The sequence below is a fragment of the Hakea prostrata genome, chromosome 9, assembly GCF_041222555.1.
Source record: "Hakea prostrata isolate BN-2017 chromosome 9, UWA_Hpros_2, whole genome shotgun sequence".
Lineage (NCBI taxonomy): Eukaryota > Viridiplantae > Streptophyta > Magnoliopsida > Proteales > Proteaceae > Hakea > Hakea prostrata.
The window spans coordinates 64,595,313-64,616,432 of record NC_142608.1 but is presented as its reverse complement, the minus strand read 5'-3'; the positions used below and the strand labels follow the sequence as shown (position 1 = coordinate 64,616,432).

At 37.8% G+C, this 21,120-nt stretch overlaps 1 protein-coding gene across 1 annotated transcript in view; it reads left to right on the top strand.

Annotated features, from left to right (window-relative positions):
* The first annotated feature begins 445 nt into the window (after positions 1-445).
* ALDH5F1 (aldehyde dehydrogenase 5F1) overlaps positions 446-21,120 on the top strand; it is a 30,845-nt gene continuing 10,170 nt past the window's right edge. Inside the window, exons 1-12 of the mRNA XM_089168025.1 lie at positions 446-627; positions 2,086-2,199; positions 6,216-6,315; positions 8,033-8,095; positions 8,983-9,026; positions 9,132-9,242; positions 10,899-10,961; positions 11,073-11,183; positions 12,474-12,539; positions 12,656-12,733; positions 13,677-13,754; positions 16,367-16,433. Of these exons, the coding sequence (XP_089024151.1) occupies positions 535-627; positions 2,086-2,199; positions 6,216-6,315; positions 8,033-8,095; positions 8,983-9,026; positions 9,132-9,242; positions 10,899-10,961; positions 11,073-11,183; positions 12,474-12,539; positions 12,656-12,733; positions 13,677-13,754; positions 16,367-16,433 (988 nt within the window). The 5' untranslated portion in view covers positions 446-534. The remainder of the gene's footprint in view (positions 628-2,085; positions 2,200-6,215; positions 6,316-8,032; positions 8,096-8,982; positions 9,027-9,131; positions 9,243-10,898; positions 10,962-11,072; positions 11,184-12,473; positions 12,540-12,655; positions 12,734-13,676; positions 13,755-16,366; positions 16,434-21,120) is intronic.

Below are 21,120 nucleotides of genomic sequence, written 5' to 3'. Positions count from 1 at the left end.
GGCCAAAAATAAAATAAAATAAACTAATGGAGCTTAATGGCAATGCGCATTAGCATTTGTTTAGGCAAATTAAAGTTGACTTACTAACATAATAAAGTACATGGGCTAAGGTTGTAATTATATAGTCTAAAGGGGTTTCAATAATTCTAATGAATGGCAACATCCACATTTCGTATCTAATCTTAATAGCATCTTACAAGTTACAAGTCCTAAAATGGTTAGAAGTGAGAGACAATAGTAAGGACTTTGCATCTGCCTCCCCTAAAATGGTTAGAAGTGAGAGACAATAGTAAGCATGTAACTGCTATAATTTTATGTTCCACTTCTCATGTGTCTTTCTCTATGATTGCAACCAGCAATCATTGTCAATTTTATATTTCTTTTCCTACCCATTTTCTTTGTATAATTACATCCAACACCCAACACTATATTTATCTCCCTAACTGCACTCCTCTCCTGTTTCTGAGTGTCGAGTGAGAAAAATAGTCATCAGTGACGTTGTCGACTATTCTCTGTTGTTCGAGATCATTTCCAATGTCGATCATCCGAATGGCTCTGCGGGTAGGCAGACTTAACTATCAGCCCTTCCACGCCGCGGCCATGCATGGCTCTAGATTCTGTCGCCAGGTATATCAGTCCCGTCATCGTCCCTGTCGATACATTTCAGTGCCTTCTCTCAGCTCTCCGGTTACAATACTTCACTTCTCTTTTTCCCAAAGGTTATTTTGTTGAATCCTGCTGAGTGTTATCTGTTAGTCAATCATGGGATGAATATATACGTTTGCAATCTAGAACTCGCAGATTTACTTATTATTATTAATTTTGTTATTTTTTTGAAAAATCGAATTGGATCTTGATGCGTATATGACTGCATTTGTGTATTTTGAGAACATCAACTTTGTAGTTTCTGATTTGTTTGCATTGCTTCTTTTGGTTTTGGTATGAATTCCAACTCTCATCTGTGTCTACTAGTGCCAGTTATACATTTGACCTTTCATTCGTTCTATTTTCAGGTATATTTGAGATAACAATGGAGTTTTTTTTCTTTTTCAATTTCAGAGTATCAGAAACCCGTTAGGACAGGCGGTCTTAAACTTTTAATGGGTTTAATGACAAATTTTAAGTTATCTTGATATTATGGTCGGAGTTGTTTTGTACTCTGGGAGGTTGCTTTTTTTTTTCTTCTCCAAAATAATGCATTTCATGTCTGATGACGGTCAGTGGGTTCAATCTATACCTCAGTCTGCCGCTTTAAAGTTTCACAACCATAAGGAGAAAATGTTGCACTAGGATTCTCCTTTTAATTTCTGTTATTATTTTTTTAATAAATCCTTCACTATTTCTTAATAATCTCCCATCTTGAATGGCAATAAATTCAAATAAGACATGCTTGAATTGGAAAGTAGAGGATGGTGAACAGCAGTAGAGTCTCGATGTTTGATCTAATTAGACTTTCAATATTCTAAATAAGTCAAAACTTCAAGCATGCTTTTAGCCCATGGAGTTCAGAATGTATTCTCGAAAGTTTGAATTTTAATGGATGAGTGAGCTCTCTATATGAGAGTTTAAGAGTCAGAAAGGGAGTTAATCGCTACCTTTCCCCATGAAAAGTATTTGGTCATGAAGGTTCTATTACCCCTGGGAAGTTCATATGCTCCCACATTATCCAATCCTAGATTCTAACTAAACGAGGTATCCACAAAACCAAAAGGTGCCTCTATAAACTATGAAGTGTAATGCAAAGGAAAAATATCCTAGGGGCCCATTTGGTTTCTGTAGTCAGCTTGTAGCATTAGTGGAATCTCCTTTTAGAGTTTCACTTGAGAACCTATGGATCCCAAATATTTCTTCTCATATGCAATTCATCAATTCATCCTGGCAGAGTTTCCTTTTCACCTAGGCCTTTTTAAATATTTAATTAGGCTTTTGATCATGCTACATGAATGCTGGCACTTAAAGTTTAGCATTAGGTCGAGTAATACGATTTTGTTTTTAGTATTGATGTGTTTTAATATCTTCCTCTTCATATGAAGAGTGCCTTTGCATGTTTGTCTGTAATTGATTCTACCAAATTTGGATGGTCAGATGAGCACGGATACACAAAATATTGCTGCCCGGTTAAGTGCTTCTGAAATCTTCAGAACTCGAGGCCTGATAGGAGGAAAATGGACTGAAGCATATGATGGAAATACCATGAAGGTTTGAATTAGCTAAATGATTTCCTTTGTGCTTGTCAAGTTTCTTTTATTGGTTTGGATTAACAAAAATATATTCTTTCTTGTTGTTAAAGTATTGTTGTTTTCTGGAGGAATAGAAAATTGGAGCCAAGGACACAATACCTGCAAAGCTAGTTTCTGTTGGAATATACCTGTCCTGATGGGGGGAAGAGATTCAACTGGTGCAGAAAACCATTTGCTAGGATGGGGCATTAGACATTCGGTGGAAAGAGGTTTTGGGAGGTTCAGTGTGGAACTGGTGCTTATTCTGCGATATGTTGGATGGAGAGAGAACACAAGGAACACTGATATAATACATTCTCTTGTAGGCACGTCAGATATATGGCATCTGTATTATTTTGTTCTTGTGGAAGCCTAGCAATGCTGATGAGAAGGGTTGGTGATGTGGCTAGGAAAGGGGCTGTAGAACTGGGAGTGTTATTGAGATTTATTTGCCCCTGCACTACGTTCCTTGTTTCAGTTATGCACTTCTTGTGGTTCCTTTTAGCTGTGTATTTTTTTTGGATGAATAAATAATTAAATTACAAAAGAGAAAAACAAAGCGGCCTTTAAGAGGAAGACCGAAAAGAAGAGTTAAGGCCCCAGGAGACGACAATAAGCCTTTTCTTTGGGGATTTGGAAGTCCATCTTCGGAGATTGCGCTCCTACCAAAGATGATGGATAGTGGCACAGAGAACATGAGCTTACAACTTGATCACAAATGGTAGAAACTGAAAAGTTTCTTAGAATCCAAGACCAATCATTGGTATAACCAAAGGAGCACCTTGAGCAGGGCCAAATGAAAGATAGGGTTTTCTCCTAGATAGATCTAGAAAAAGGGCAAGAAAAGAAGAGGTGATCAAGGTCCTCCGATCCATTCCAACAAAAGATACAACTTGGGTTTACAGGGATATGGCGGCCAATAAGGAATGATTGGGTGGGGAGGGCAAGGTTAAGGGCCCTCTAAAGGGTAAGGGAGTGCCGGGGAATGTGGCCTTTGAACCAAACCAGGGGAGCCCAAGGGGGTTTTGGGTTATGGGCATGGAGAAGGTTCCAGGTTGAATAGGTGGAGAAGGTTTTGGTAGGGGATGGAAGCCAAATGGTTAGGTTAATGGGGGAGTTGGAAAGGGTGGGAAGGGAGTCCCAAACCTGTGTGAGAACGGGGAGGGGAATGGTGGTCCAAGAACCACTGGAAATGAAGGTTGACAAGGGGGTTGATTTGGGGATGCGGATATCATAAATTGAGTGGGGGCCAAAAAGGGAATAGAGAATGCCCGTCGGATGTCATGTGTCAACCCAAAAGGAAGTAGAGGAAGTGAGGAACTAGTGGAGACTGAGATAGAGATGGCAGAGAGGGCGTGGGGACGTAGTAAGAGAATTTTCCTCCAAATCCAAGATGGGTTGGATGGCATGGGGACCATCCAGAAGGAGTTAGACCGGAGAAGGAAAGAGTAGACCCAGTTGACCCAAATGGAGTCATGCTTAGAGACAAGTTTCCAAATAAGCTTGAGAAGGTAGGCCAAATATCAGAGATTTGGCGAATGTTGAGACCGCCTTTAGAGGTTGGGCAACATATGGTCGACTAACAGACAGGGTGGATGAAGCGTGACGCTTCACACCCTTTCCAGAGGAACGCAGAAAACAAGGACTCCACGGCATGGACTGTGGATTTTGGGATGGAAAATATTCCACACCACTAGAAATAAGAGGATTGAAGGACAGAGCGGATAAGCACTACTCTACCGGCAAAGGAGAGGAGTTTGCCTTTCCAAAGTTGAAGCTTCTTGCGAATGTGGTCAAGCATGGGAAGGCAGTGATGACGAGTAAGCCTACTAGGAATGAGCGGGAGACCTAGGTAGGTAACGAGAAAGGAGTCAGGCTTGAACCCCGAGAGATGGAGAAGGGAGGCTCGCAACTGATTAGAGACATCGGAGAGAAAGAGGGTAAATTTGTCAAGGTTGACCCGGAGACCATTCAAACAGGGGGAGGGCCGAGAGGATGGAAGAAATGGATCGATGATCAGCGTTGGAGAAGATCATAAGATCGTCAGCAAAAGCGAGATGGTCCTTTGAGGAGTGTATTTTGTCTTGCAATAAGATTGTTATTCATGAAAAAAAAATGCTTATTAATGTCTCTTATGTGCATAATATTTGACACAGAAATATTTATGTCATCTAGTTATCAAATATATGTAGGATTGTATCTCATAAATCCATATGTAGGACAAGCTAGGGATTAGCTCTAAATTATTGTTGTACAAGAAAATCCTCAATTTCTTCATTGGAAGAAGTTGGAGTTTTAAGATAAGTAATAGAATTATGTATATCAATTAATCAATATTTTAGGATTGGGCTAAATTTCAAATCAGGATGTGGTTGATAACTTTATTGGTAGTTAAAATAGAGAATAGTAAAGGCTTGATGATGAGTCAAAGATCAAGATCAAAGAACTAGAATAATAGCCAAGTTTAAAATTTCTGATAGGAGAGAAACTTGACTGAGGAATATAACTAGAAGATGGTTTCAGAAAAATATGAACTTCAAATTTTAACAAGTATTAGATTGGGCCGAAATTCCTGATCTAGAATGGAAGCAGATTCTTATTGAAAAATTGAATGCTGCATTAGATTATACCTGTTAAGTCTATTATTCCGTATTCAATAGAAGGGAAAAGATTACCTTTTATTTTGAAGTCTTGAATTTTTATTTTTTACCCCTCTACTTCTCTTCTCCCCTCTCCCGTCCCAATTCAACTCCATTCAACTTAACTAATTTTTCCATTCCCCCATCCTCCAGACAGTTTTTCTTGCTCTAGTTTCTCACAGTGATTATTTTGTAGTTGCTTGAATGCTTCTTTCTAATTCTTTCATCACATGGGATGTGATTGTGGAATCATTTGCCAGATATTTATCAAGTCTCAATTGCCTTTAGGGATAACGAATTCAAAAAGCTATCTTTCTAACCTGTCAGAATCTTGGAAGTTGTCCACATTATACCACTCCATCTGGTGAGAAATGAGGAGAAAGATGTACATATCAGAAGTTCAGAACACATGTGCGAAGTTATAAATCTTGGTAGCAGTGCTTAATATGCTCAATATCTTTTTTACCCATAATGCATCAAACTTCATGAAGGTACGCACATGGAAATCAGATTCAGATCTGATATGATCAGGGTCTGATCATTTGACAGCCATAGTTGAGTCCTTGTTGGAGTTTATGTCTACATTTGCAAGAGTAATTGGTTCGAAGTTATATCTATCAAAAGAACTCTTTTTATTTTATTTTATTTTATTTTAATACTAGGTTTTGCATTATCATTTTTGATGGATAAGATTCACATTATTTGCTGTCTGATTTCAACACTTCTTTTAAGTCAAAAGTTAAATTTTATAGGACAATTGTACAATTAGCAGCTGAGAAACAACATATAGATAGGCTTAGTATAGCTGAAATGAGGATGTTGGATGGGTGGTAAAACTAGAAAATAAAAAGTACAAACTCAGTACATGACAATTGGTTTAGAAATAGCTCTAATACATTATAAGGTGCAAGAAATTCAACTCACTGTGGCTGTTATCTAAATCTCCTATTCTGGGTTCTAAAGATCACTTTTCTGCATGCCACTGGTATCACACACCTTCTTATCAAGAATGATTTTGAAGAATCCTCATTGGATCATTGGGAACTTTGGATTGCCCAATCTGGGTTGATCCAGAAAGCTGCAGATCGGTGTTGGTCCATGACAACCCATTCCCAGATACCAGTCCTCAAAATTGTTCCTTTGAAGTATACAACCTAGTCTTCATTTATTTATTTGATGTTTTTATCATATATAAATGGGAAAGCCCAAGTAGATCATAATGTTAAATGAGATCCAAAGGCTAATTACAAGTTTGTTCCATTCCTTGGTTGGTTCAATTTTTTCTTGGTATCTAATCCACTTCAGATATGTAGATGCCAATTTAATTCCTTTCTGAAGATCTTTCTTGAAATGGCAGGTTCACAACCCTGCCACTGGTGATGTTATAGCAAACATCTCTTACATGGGCAAAAGAGAAACAAGTGATGCAATATCTTCTGCTTATGACACATTCAGCTGTATGGAACTTTTTACAAGAACCCTGCCATGTTTTGATCAATTTCCCATAAAATCCTCTTGATGTTTATCAGATTTTGTTGAAAAAACTTAATTGATTCTGGTTGAGAATGTATGAGACATGTAGGAATTTGCTTACATATATACAATGCTTAATTAGTTATGGAAAATATCATGAAGTTTTCTAACCATTCAAACTGTATAATGTCGGTTTAAATCAAGGATCCAATTCATCTTTCATGCCTAAGAGCTGGTAGATATTCTGTGAACCTTCAATTTTTCCAAGTCAGATGATAGGAAGAAAAAAGATAAAATAAACATATTGGAGTGGTATTGGGTTTAATCTAAAACATAATAGCATTTTCTGTTCCCAAGTTATTGCATCATAAAAGAACATGCAACTTAAGATGCAATTTTTTAAAATTAGAAAACAGTAATTGAGTATGCATGCAATGTTTCAAATTATATTGAGATTACAGATTGAGTGTAGACTTACCAAGAACCTCCAACACAATTTTTTTTTTTGGTGGACTTGCATATCAAAAAACTCTTTCCACTATATAGGCTTTACCGATAGCTATATATACTCCTGTTCTGACTGTTGTGAGTTTTCTATCTTGTCCTCTCTCTCTCTCTCTTTTTTTATTACTCTTGCCATGTCTTGTGACCTTCTTTGGCTCTGAAATGACTTCAACATGTTATCTCTAAATAAGCCCACTGTTCATTACAGTTTCTAGGGTTATTAAATCTGATTAGTGTAGTATTTTGGTCTTCTTAGTGTATGTTGAAGCTTCTTCAGTTGTCAACAAGGGTAGGCTGCTATCTTCATTGTCAAAGTTAGGTGGCAGCCTCCTCCATTGCCAAAGGGAGGTGAGTTTGTTAAGACTTTTTGTTCTGTTACATGAGGCTTTGATGTTCTCTTTGCCTATATAAGGTGTAAGAGCCTTAGAGCTCACATGCAAGAAACAATTCTATTTTCTTCTCTCTTTGCCTTGGTCTTGTTACAGGATCCTGCTTTTCTGACCATATTGAAACTTTGAGTTGAACACTGGCAATTATATGAGTGTTCTCAGTTGTGCTCATTATCTAGATTGAGACTTTACAGTTGATTTTTATGACTGGATGTCATGTGAATGGTTATTATGTATATATGGTCTTTGGTATCTTTTGCTAATTTGGCACTAGACAATCATAAGTTGGTTTCAGTAAAAATAAAACATTAATTTATCACCTTACTAATTGTTGGAGTGCCTAATCCAAAGGCATTAGGTGGAGATAGATCCTCATGTATATGAAGGCACCAAGGACCGAACATTTAATTGATATGGGACTTTGTCTCTATAACTCCCAACATCTCAACTCTCCCCTTTGTGTGTAGCTTTAACATAGCTGACTCCACACTTGGAAAATCGACTTAGGAAGGATAACAATTGGACTTGGCTGTGATACATTGTTGGATAGTCCATCCAAAAAACCTAAGGCATTAGATGAAGATAACTCCTCCAGTATATGAAGGCTCAAAGGACCGAACTTAGCTGAGACAAGACTATACCTCTGTAACTTTCAACATCTCAACTGTAATACGTTAAATGGATGTGAATAGTTCAACACTAATTGTGTTACTGATTCCAAATGCAGAAGACTTAGTGTTACTGATTCCAAATGCAGAAGACTTGCCTTTATTGGTTGATTAATTTATATAATTTTTTTTCTTGGTAGCATGGAGCAAATTAACTGCAAGTGAAAGGAGTAAATGTCTACGAAAATGGTATGCACAATTCTGTTATTGTTTTCTTTTTATCTCATGTCTTGTCTTCCAGTTCTTTAGTATTTTGGTAGTATTAACTATGCTGGCTTCATTATCAAGTAATCATGGGTTTGAGTCTGGAGACAGTCTCTGTATGAAAGTAAGGCGTAAGGCTGCATAGATTGTGACTATATGCAGGCTCATGTACTGTGTATGATTTCTTTTAGAGGATGGGCCTTGGTGCTTTGGTTAAGGTTGCTCGTAAGCTATTCTGGCTGCTGTTACCCAGGAATGGCCTTCTTGTGCATGGTGTGTTGAACAGGGGTTCAGTTAATCAGCCTTGATTTCTATAGAAATATCAAGGCTGATTTGCAGATATTGGATAATTTAATCAAGCAAATTGGCACTCTAAATATGGTCGAATATTTTTGGACCACTTTGAACCTATTGATGTGAAATTTACTTCGATGCTATATGAGTTTCTAAATAGAATTCAAATTTCTAAATCATCAACTGAGAATTTGATTGATCATTTATTTCTTGTTGGGAGGGGGGGCGGGGGGGGGGGGCGGGGCATTCCAAGTTACTGTCAATTTAGGTGAGTAGTGAAGAATCGATCAGAGGGAACTTGCTCAATCCAAGCCGCACGGGCAAACCCAAAGGAGGGGACGGGATCTGATAGGGCTGTCATCAAAGGGCACTAGTAAAGGGGGAGGAAAGAAAAGGTGTTTCGATGTCTCGAGCAGTTCTCTAATGATACATGTTGGGCTGTATTTGGGGCCCATTGTCAAGGAGTTTTTGTTGGAGGGGGTCTTATTATTTTTATCAAATTCATGAGTGCGGGAATGGGGGGAGTATGATTTTTGCTTATTGCCCAATAAAAAAGAAGAACTAGCGTAAGATGATCATTTTTAGGGGGGAGGGGCTTTAGAGCAAGGAAAACCTTTGAAAGAAGCCATTGGAGAGGTATCCCGTTCACTTTATTCCTGACTGGTCGCCTTGCTAGTTGTTTTCTGTCTTTTCATCATCCTTGGCATATATAATCCCGTATTCCTGTGTATGCACTTTCAGGTTATCTATGGGGCTAGCTTCATTGAATTCTATGCTGAGGAGGCAAAACGTGTGTATGGTGATATAATTCCCGCTCCTTTAGCTGATCGCCGGTTATTTGTCTTAAAACAGGCAAGTGGAGACCAGATTTCTGCTTCAAGTTCAAACTCAGTGTCCCTATATAGCTATTTTTGAAACTGCAACTCCTTTCCTAGCAATAAATGTGTTGTGCCTTTCTTCGGATTTTTATTTGTCGCCATGTGGCCTCTGGTTGTTGACACGTGGCATGTAAGAATCCAATAGTGATAAGTATTTGCGGAAATTAACTTGAAGGTGTTGCAAATCCCTTAATTTACAAAACAGGGACCATTGATAAATCAAACCCTAATAGATACATTCTCCCCCTTTCCTTCTCTCCTCCCCTGCCACTGCTGGAATCCTCATTGTCTCCATTCTTATCCTTCCACGAGCTCTCTAAAATCCCTCTTCATTGTCTCCATTCTTATCCCTCCACAAGCTCTCCAATATCAGAACCGAATCCCCACTTTTCACTCTTAGACCCTCACCTTAGGGTTTCGTTAATTGAGAAAATCAAAGCTCGATGTCGGTTCTTGAAACGGACAGAAAGTGCTTTTCTTCAAATATGTACACGGGTCTTTTGCAGTGCGATTCTGGAAATTAGGATCCAGCTCTTGATTTGTTTCATGAGATGCAAATAGATATGGTCAGCCGAATAAGATTTCAAAATCTGAAATAACCCCATTCTTCGCTTTCAGTTTGTCGACTTTGGTTTCAGTCCACAGTGGACCATTTTAGCTTGCTGCTGCTGCATCTTGTTTTCATGATCATTGCTTTGATTTTTGGCTGGAGAACTGTAAGAACTTCCTTGTTCACATGGTTTAAGTTGGGTTACAGATCGAGAGAGAAATTAGAGGAACATAGGGTGAAGGTCATTTGTAAATTTGATAAATATGAAGGATATCCCTTAAAATCCTCCACAAATGTAGACCCTCGGAACCTTTAGGTCCATGTGTCACGACCTTGGAGGCAGCATGGCCTCAAATAAAGTTCAACTCACATTCTTAAACATAATATATGCCTGAAGAATTTATCTGTGTTTTTCGTCTATCAGCAGTTTTCTCCCTTGATTTAAAGCGGTTGGAGAACTCATAATAAAGTTGCATTGCATTTACTCTGATGTTCAGAATTGATTGACTTGTTGAAATATACAACCCAAAAGCTTAAGCTATTAGGTGAATGAGTTCTAACTGGTATAGGATGGCATCCAATGGCCCAATGGTTTTCAATATCATTTATTTCCAAGTCTCAACGACACGTTCACAATGTGTTTCTTCATAGAAGAACTTGTGAACAAAAGCTTAAGCTATTAGGTGAATGAGTCTAACTGGTGTAGGATGGCATCCAATGGCCCAATGGTTTTCAATATCATTTATTGCCAAGTCTCAACGACATGTTCACAATGTGTTTCTTCATAGAAGAACTTGTGAACATACAGTTAAGACTGGAGATATTCTCCCACATATCAGAAAAATCAGCAAAATGTAATACCTAAGGCTTAAGAAGAGCCTGCTGGCATGTTACAATGCACAAGCCAAAGCTGTTAGACAGATTAAAAGGTTAGTCAAAGAAGGAAAGACCGACTATAGCTAATCCTTATGCACCCAAAATAGATAGTTGCAAACCCAACTTGTCCTAGTCTTAAAATTGAAGCTGTTTCCTATGCCTTGTATGTCTATTTATATGTGGTCTTTTCTATTTCTCTTGCAGCCTGTTGGCGTTGTTGGGGCAATTACACCCTGGAACTTCCCCTTGGCCATGATTACTCGGAAGGTGTGTTGCTGTTTATTACAGTTCACTCTGAAATATATAGGCATCAGAAATCCTACGTACTTCTTGTTCTCACTTCTCAGAATGATGAAGTTTATCTTCTTCTTATATCAGGTTGGCCCTGCCCTGGCTTGTGGATGTACAGTGGTTATTAAACCCTCTGAGCTTACACCCTTGACAGCGTTAGCAGCAGCAGAGCTTTCCCTTCAAGCTGGAATTCCTCCGGTAATTTATGATATGTTGTCTTTGAGAGAGTCAGTTTGTTGCTGTCATGTGCTTCTGGCCTTTATACAGTTCTGGAATGCTTGTGGCTATCATGTATCATGTGCTCTGGTTGATGAGATTTATATACTTTAAATTTTTTATTTTTGCTTCTGATGTGAAAGTGTTATTGACAAATTATGTTGAATTTTTCCTACTGAGTAATTGAAGATTCCCTGCATATTCTATGGTCCAAAAATGATGATTAAATGATTTTTAATTTTGAAGCTTGAATTCTGACTTGTATAATTGGGGTTTTAGATTGTTTCTTATTCTTATCTTTTTGTGTATGAAATGCATATCTGTAATGTAGAAGGGCAGGATCTTTTTGTGTATGAAATGCATATCTGTAATGTAGAAGGGCAGGATTAAGGATGTATTCACCAGAATGGAACACTTCAAGCCCAAAGATGGAGGAATGCAAACTTAGTTCAATATATCCTCTATTTCTGTTTAGTAAAATACCCTCGTAAGTCGTAACAAATATCTGAGTAAGGGCAAAACATTGGATGATTAAAAATGAGAGATAAAGCAGTCATGGTAATTCCTAGTAATGGAGCTGCCAAATTGTAAATAAATGGGTTGGCAGTTGTCCTAATAAGATGAGGACTCTTCTTCCTCATTGTGGGTCCTGCTGAGATGTTATAATATGGTTCCAAATCACCAAAACCAAGTAAATAAGATGAAGAAGAGAGAGAAGAGAAGAGAAAAGTCCTATTGACAGACTTGATTGCTACCTGTAGGTCTCTCTACCAATTCCTTTAATCTGGCCAGACAAGCCTTATTTTTGGCTGCAAGCTCTTATAAATCAGGTCCAGATTCCTGCCGTCAGTTTCTGTGATTAACTTTTTCCTTAATTGTATTGGTACATTGTTGTTCCTGTCATTCACTACTGGTTCTCATGTAGTATTTTTACTATTTTCAAATTTCTAATATATTACTCTGTAATGTTAGGAAAATTTGGTTAATCAGCTGGCATAAATAGATGGAGCTGCTCATATGTGTTGTTACTTATTTCTATATTTTTGATAATTAAGGGTAATTGATGGTAAGAGTTGGAGAACGAGTGGGAAATCGTACAATGCCAAGATTGCTTCTGATGTGGAAAGAATACTTTACTAAAGCTTATTGTGCTGAGGAGTGAATATTTTTGTTCTAAATTTCTTGTAGAATATCCAAGAATATCTTCTTTGCTCGGTCTTTTTTATGAAAAATTCTGTATCTAATTTTCTTCTTTCACTTTCACTAATTCAGGGTGCTGTGAACGTAGTTATGGGGAATGCTTCTGATATTGGGGACACACTGCTTGCAAGTCCCCAGGTTTGTACTTACTTGGATCCTTCTCCTGTCTTGTTATGATGTGCTGACCTTGTGGATAATAGTGGTACTGTACGTATGATATATCACTGGAAGATGGCATCCTTTACAACTTTCAGGTACGAAAAATCACCTTCACAGGCTCAACAGCTGTTGGAAAGAAATTGATGGCAGGTTGTGCTGCAACTGTTAAAAAGGTATCAACAGATAGCAAGAAGACACCATATGTACTGGGTACCCTCCCTTCCCCCACCCCCCCTTACTCTCTCTCTCTCTCTCTCTTTTTCTGTGTGTGTTTCCCTAATAAGACACCACATGCCAGCATAGAGGAGCTTGCTCATTGTTGGTTAAACTGTCATTATCATCATTGTTACTATGATTAGGGAATTCTACACTTGTGTTAGTATGAATTTTATGTTTTCAATAATTAGCAAGTGCATTTTTTCCTGTTTTCCATTTCTTGCAAGCTTCATGATTTATCTCTAGAAATCTGAAAGCATTGCGCTAAAATGATGTACCAGAAAGCAAGGTCACTTGTACCAGGGAGTTTGTGCATTGGCTTCTATTCAATGATCTAGAACTCTTTAATGATTTATATGTGTTCTGTATCTATGGTTTGATTTTGATTTAAATATCAATAAATGTTCTGTATCTATGGTTTGATTTTGATTTAAATATCATCTTAACAAATTTATTTATAAACATTTCTCAAGATTCCAACCTGGTTCTTCCCTCATATTAGCTACCTCAGTTTCATTTATTTTATGTTTGATAGGAAAGTTACAAAATAATCAATCTGCAGCCATGCTCATTTTCTGGTTTGATTGGCAATTTAGCTATAATAGTTGAAAAGTTCTGTTTCACATATTTATTTCCGAAAGTCACTGGAATTCACTGGGTGAAACCTATCCCAATCATGTAAATTGGTTTCTAGGTGTGTGTGTGTGTGTGTGTGTGTGTGTGTGTGTGCATGTGTTCATTCACATGTGCATGCATTTTTTTCTTTTTCTGTGTTTACAATTCATACTCCTTTTCACACTTACAAATAGTTTCTATGACTTCTTCTTGTTTAATTTCTCAACAGCTTATTTTGGTTGAAACATTCTCTGTTAGGATTTATATCAAAATTTTGTTTACTAGGTATCCTTGGAACTGGGGGGAAATGCTCCCTGCATAGTATTTGATGATGCAGATCTTGATGTCGCAGTGAAAGGAAGTGTAAGTTGTGATTTTTTTTTCAGTGGCAGTAGCTTTAACTATTAAAATGTGATTCTGTGATTTTTTATTTTTATTTTTATAATAAATTCAATGTAACTATGGAGTGGTATAATCAAATAATTTGTTTGTTGATTCTTCCATTTGCTGCTTGTTTTATCTTTTGTTCTTTTTTCCCCCCTTCCTTTGGAGATCTACAATCTGGATGGAGCTTCTGTTCTGAATTGAAATTATAACAGTGTGATCTATTTTCCTTTTTTGGTGCACCAATTTTCATGGCCTGTAATATGAGCTTATACATTCATTCAAAACCTAAGAACATTATTACCTGGCACATCCTGGTTACTGTTCAACTGTTTAAAACGCTTCTTGGATGAGGATAGTCGCTTCTACCGCTTCCCTACCTGGAATTTGTAGTTGATTGGTGTTAGAGATTTTTCAGGTGAGGTAGTCAGGTCATGATATGTGGTTAAACCTAATTGCTTCTTTTGAGGAAGAGGATCCCAACCAACAGAATGTCTGGTATGATAATGCTTTCCTTCACTTCTGAACTTTGGCGAGATCTTGTTCCTTCAGAAACAATCTTCTATACATGTCTTTGCAAGGTCAAATTCTTATTATTGAGAGATTACATTAAATCATCTTCATTATTTTATATATTTATTTATTATTAGAATTTTCATTAATAGAACCAATAAAATTTGTTATGCATAAGAATATCAACCTACATGAAAATTTGGGCATAATGGAATGAATCCTGGTCAGTAACCAAGGATTCAACTTTGGGATGTAATTAAGGGTTCCATCATATTTAGATATTTGTTTTGCAGCTTTTTGCTATTCTATAAGATTTAGATCTGTTATTGTTGGTTGCTTTGGTGCTCCCAATTTTTACTCAACTCTCAATTCACAACTAAACCATGTCTAGACAATCCTTTTTTGAAAACAAAACAATTTTATGATTCATCTGCTAAAGCTTCCATTTTATTTGTCTTCTGTCATGTGACTTTGAGTTTTTCTTTGTGTTTTTAAGTTCTGAAGGGTGTTCGTCCTAGCTGGGATCATCTACTGATGTACTAGCTCTATCTTTCTACTACTTCCTTGTTTGGGTGTTCTCAAAGTGGAAGCTGAGGATGGGTTTGGTAACGGTCTGGAGAACAGTTATTGTTTGTCCTCAGGGAACAGAATGACAGGTGGTAGATGTTTGTTAAAATGTTCGTTATTTTGTTCTTTAAGAATGAACCGGTGAGAATAGTGGTGTGAGGAACGGCTTTTGCACTATTGGGGGAACAAAAACTTGATAAAATGGTACTGAAACTGAAGGTCTCTTGAGACAATCCCCACCCACACCACTGTTGTTAAACCTCCTCCTGTCCTGCCCCTCGCTCGTAAACAAGATTTTTCATATTGTAGTCCCAATTGGGAAATATTTCCAGGACGGGTTTGTCAAATGCCCATCTCTGGACAAGGTACAGTTTCCTAGCACAGAAACATGTAAAGACAGTTTTATACAAGAACTGGTCTTCCAGAACAAATCCCAATTCATACTGATATTTCAGTTCGTCACTCCGATGGGTGCCGGCCACTGCTTTTTCACTTTCATGTATCAGGGTACTAGGTGGCCCTTGTTAACATCATTAATATGACGCCGAATGGGAAGTATTGTATTTTGGTTGCAAGTCATATTGTTGTGGGTTATTTTCCTCTTGCAGCCTGCTTAGGGCATTTGACTGACATATAGCAATTATATTTTCCCATCTTCACTTTCCTTTTCCTTTGTTGTATTATATTCTAATAGTATTTATGTTATATCAAGTAAGTGCTGGACGTAGCTCCTGGAGTCTAGGACATATTCTATTTTACTGTTCTACGTGATTGGGGTCTCTTCATTGTCATGCATCCATGCAAGTTGAAACAGAGTGGGGTCTCTTCATTGTCATGCATCCATGCAAGTTGAAACAGAGTGGGGTCTCTTCATTGTCATGCATCCATGCAAGTTGAAACAGAGGAACTCTACTTTGATGCGATAATTGTACATTCAAGTTTCTTTATCTGTAAAACAAATGTTGTATGTTTCTCATCATGTATTTGTCTCATACTATGGTATTCCCTCCCTCCCCTTCCTCTTTTCTCTTTCTGTTTTTGTTTTTTCCCCCCTCTTATTCCAGCAGATTGATTTTCACTCTATTTGTTCAAGGAATATCAAATCACATTGACATGAAAATTGCACTTTTGAATAGAGTTGCTCTCATGTGATACTTGTGAATTTATTGATTTCAACTACTAGGAAATCATTGCTCTCTTAATTTCCTGCGTTGCTAAAATTTTAGGTGGTATAATGTATTGGGATGAGGATGAGTTTTTAGGATCAGCTGAATTATTTTTTGGGCAACAGAAAATTGGCAAGCCTCCAAATTTTTTTTTTTTGGAATCATTTATTATTATTATTATTTTTTTTAATGCTTCATTAGTTCTTTGAAACAGCTACCTATTGTGATCAATATCATTATGCTCTTATAGATAGCTTGTGCATTACATTCTCAGCCCCGTACTAGGTTTAAAATGGTGTAATGACCCTTAATACGCCCATTTTTGTTTAATCTTTGTGGTTGCAGCTTGCAGCAAAGTTCCGCAATTCTGGGCAAACTTGTGTTTGTGCAAACAGAATAATTGTGCAAGACGGTACGGATTTGCGTGCTTTTTTCATAGTAATTTTTTCTTCTATGTCAATTATCAAGGACTGTCTTTTTGCTGTATCAAGTATTTTGGGTCATTTGAAGTGTAGGTTCATTTATTAGCAACATCATCTAAAAGTGAAACTAAGTGTCATATTTAAGATCAACATTTGAAGCGAGTACTGAAATTACCTTATATTTCGTCAGTGAGTTCAACACTTGAAGTGAGTACCGGAATTACCTTATATTTCATCATTGAGTATTCAACTAAGATTCATTTGGAAAATGAAAATATTGTATGATGCATTTACGATACTCATGAAAACAAACCAGTTACATTTGACCGTGTTTTAGTGGCCAAAATGTTCATCAACTGCATAAGGGCTTATGACAAACATTATAGCAAAGCACTTTATATGGGTTTGAGAGAGGTGCCGAAATTCTCACTGTTGTTGGTTGTCAAATTTAAGATCTCTTCATCTGAAGAAGATAGTAGCAGAACCATGTGGAAAGACAGATTGCAAGTTACTATGTTGGTCAGAAATAGCTCTGTGTTTTCAGGAAGCTCACCTCACCATGTCCAACCGAATATTTGGGCTCTGAATCCAACTTAGTGTGATCTAATAAGATGCAAAAGATTAAGGAAAAAAAAAAGAGCTACGTACCTCTTCTTGACTGCCCAGCATAACTGCTCTAGGCCTAGAAGATATGTGAATACAAAACAGCACCATAATGTTCTTCCAGAATCATCCTTACTGAGTTCTGAACCATCGTCTCCCACAGCGGTATTTGGAAAATTTGTTGGAGTGTGAAGCTTCTTGAGATTTGATTGATGCAAGTCTTGTTGCTCTGTATCATTTATTGTGAATAGCTTAGAAGCCATTTTTGGTGCTTGCTAGACCTGCCATTCTATGCATGTATAAATTATAGTCAGAATTCGAGTATACCTAAAGTTGCCATCTAAGCTTACCTAAAGATTTTTGTGCATGCTTGACCTGCCATCTAGTATGCAAATCACCTTTCATCGTAAATTTTCTCTTTTATATTAAAACATTCGTGGTTGAGCTGAAATGGATTGAGTCACCTTTTTTGCTACCAAAACTCCCATATAGTGGAATTTGATGACAATATCTTGAAGGTTCTATCCACCTTGAAAAAGTTGGATGATGTCCTGGTACAGCTTGTAACTTGAGGTCTGGCCATTCTTTAAAATAAATTTTCTTGTTGCTATTGCACATTAGTTTGCTTTAATGTGTGATTCCAGTTATGTTGAAATGGTACCTCAACTTCAAATTTGCAATCTCTTTTACCATTATTAGTGTTTCCACTCTCTAGGGGGGAGGTTTGGCAAAGTCAAACAATGCATTCCAGTTTCTGTATCCTTTCCAAGAACTTCTGATCAATTAAGATCCATAGAAACTTTAAACTACAGAAAGTCTACATGATTCAGCTGGCCATTTTGGTTGTCAAATCTCCAGCTTGAAATTTCAGGGAACCTAATTAAGTGTCTCTTAAGATGGATGAGTGGCAAAACTAGGATGGATAAGATAAGAAACGATTATATTAGAGTTGGTCTGGGAGTTGCTCCCATAAGTGATAAGCTTAGAGAAAGTCGTTTGAGGTGGCACGGCCACATTCAACGGAGACCTATAAATGCTCCTGTTCGGAGAAGTGATATAATCCATATTGAAGGAATTAGAAGAGCTAGGGGTAGACCTAAGATAACCTTAGGAGAAGTGGTGAGAAAGAATATGTATAGCTTAGGCCTTGTATCTAGCATGGCCTCGAACATAACTGATTGGAGGGCAAGAATCCATGTAGCCGACCCCATTTAGTTGGGACAAGGCTTATTGTTATTGTTGTTGTTGTTGTTGTTGTTAAGTATTAGAATCTTTTTATTATAAAGATATACCAGAAGTGTTTGTTTGGTTTCATATACTAGTTTAGTAGTGTATGATATACTTTTTTGCTGTACACTGTCCATAGATAGTGTATTATACACATAATTTTAGCATTAGAATACACAAAGTTCAATGAAGGCTACACGATGCATTTTAGGGTTTAGGGTTTTGTGAATGCTCAAAACCTTTGGAGAAACATACCTATAAGTTTCAATCTTACACAAATCATTCTCAAATGAGCAAATTTTCATTGTAAATGCAATTTAGTAGTCCCCAAGTTCCACTAAGAAATATGTAGGCAATTTGCCAAAAAAATTCAGATCTGGGATCTTTTTGGAGTTCCCCCCTTTAATGGATGAACCACTTGAAACAAAATTTTGCTCAAAATGGTGCTTTTATATGTATTGCCATGTATGGAAGTCAAGTTGCAACCAATAGTTTGGTTAAGACTCTGCATTTCAATCAAGTTGCACCCAGCTTCTTTACAACCTTTTTGTAAACCAAAATAGTTCTTAAAATCTTGGTGGTTTGACCAAGAAATCAATCTATTAGATCAAGAGTTGTAAACCAAAGCATTTCTCAAAATCTTGATGGTTTTGACCAAGATGACCCGTTAGATCAAACCGTTGTAAAGGCTCCAATCTCATCCGTCTAGCCTTCATTGGTGATCTTATAATCTTCTATGAGGCCGAAACCACCTCCCTCTCCTCAATTATGACCTCTTTGATTCTATCTCCGTCCTTCGTGTCAATCTCCTCAAATCCAAGCTCTGTCTTTGGGATCTTCAACATTGGAATGTCAAGCTCCCCTCCTATGCTAGTGGGCTTGTTCTAATCAAATTTGTTGTCCAATCCTCCTAATCTACTTCCGTGGGGTTTTTGCCCTCCCAAAATCTACTGGGAAAGCCATGGAACCCCTTTTCTATAGCTTTGGAAGGGTTAAGAAGCCTCCAAATTTCTTCACCCTCTAAGTTGGTCCAATATCAGACCAAATCTGAAGGTGGTCTGAGGATGCGTCATGTCAAGGATTGTAATATTGCCAGCCATTTCAAAGTCATTTGGAAAATCTTCTCAAAAGAGAACTCCATTTTGGTCAATTTGGCCTTACCCTTACCTCCTCAAGCTTGACTCCATCTAGATTCTAGACCACTACCCTCCCCTCCAACTCCTCCTAGATTTGGAGGAAGCTCCTGACCCTGTGTCCCCCTAGCTCTCTCAGCCTTGTCCTTCTCCATCGCTGATGGCTCCAAGTATTCTTTTGGCTCGATCCTTAGCACTGCACAGGCATCCTCTATTGTGTTCTACCGTGTTTTGGGCACCCGCATTGTTTACTCCTCGGGCATACCTAAAACTTCCCTTCTTCTCTTTATGGGGGACAGCATAAAGAAGAAAGAAGGATAAAGAAGACACGGGGGACCTGAGAAGAAGTTGACTGGTAGTAGGGGAAGAGGGAGAAGAAGCATCATAAGAAGATGAGAAAAAGAAAAAGGGGGGGGGGGTGCAAGTTCACATACAAACCGTAATAATTTGTGTCTTTGTTATTATTTTTCAAGCTGAATACAAGGATTTAAATAATAAAAGAAACATATTTCAGTAAAGCTAGGACTCTTAACTATTTAAATTGACTAAAATTTTTTCCTACATAACGTATCCAAACTAAGATCCTACTTGCATAATTATCCCAATAATTAAATAAGAAAATCCTACATTGTCTCTAAAACTCCCACCAAAGACAGCATCTCCTATTTTATCTCATTGAAAACTGGAGTTGGCGCCAACCAATCGGAGGCTTGTTTAGACCTGAGGAAAAAGCAGACTGATGAGTCCGTCCATTCGGGATGTCGGCACACTAGTATGAGGAATAATTTATCCCGTTGCAAGCTGGACTTGGGCCCCACCAGATATGAAGAACAATCTCCTAGGTAGTTCACATTACTGTGGCATGAATAGTAACTGTTTGTGCTGCATCAATTTTCCCTCTCTTAAAAAAAACTCATCATCAAGTTTTGTGAAAAAAGCTGTCTCACTTGATTGGCAACACAAAAACAAGATTTGATGGGTTGCTGCTTTGATCAATCACTAAGAAAAGAAATTAGGGGAAATAAAGAAGGAAGGAAGAAAATGATATAACAGATAGAAAGATCTCATGGAGGAGAAGAGAAGCAGGAAAGGGTGACAAGAAGGTTATAGAATCCACGTGTGCGAGAGAGAAGAGATTGCATTGCTACCAAATAATGGGGGACAAAATCAAGAGGAAAGGAGGATAAACAAGATAGGAGGATTCCCCACCCAATCCTTCCTTATTAGCCGTCACATCCCTGCCAAACCCAAGTGCATCCTTTGCTGGAATGGTTCGGAAGACCTAGAGCACATTTTCTTTTCTTGCCCTTTCTCTAGATCCATCTGGGGAAAAGCCCTTGCCACCATTTGGCCCCGTTCGAGGCAATCTTTCGAGTTTACTTGTGATTGGTCTTGGATTTTGAGAAACTTTTCTGGCACTTCCATTTGCGATCGGATTGGTAAGCTAGTGTTCAGTTCCTCTATCCACCACCTCTGGTTGGAGCACAATCTTCGGAGATGGACCGCCAAATCCCGCTCCATAAATAGAATTTGGAATGCCATCTATTTTGATGTATCTTCTAGGTTGCTATCCCCCATCCCCAGGTTGATGATACCCCAAGGAACAGGCTCATTGTTGTCTCCTGGGGTCTTAATTCTTCTTTTCGGTCTTCTTCTTAAAGATCTTGTTCCCCTTTTCCTTCTTTAATATTATTATTTATTCATCTTAAAAAAA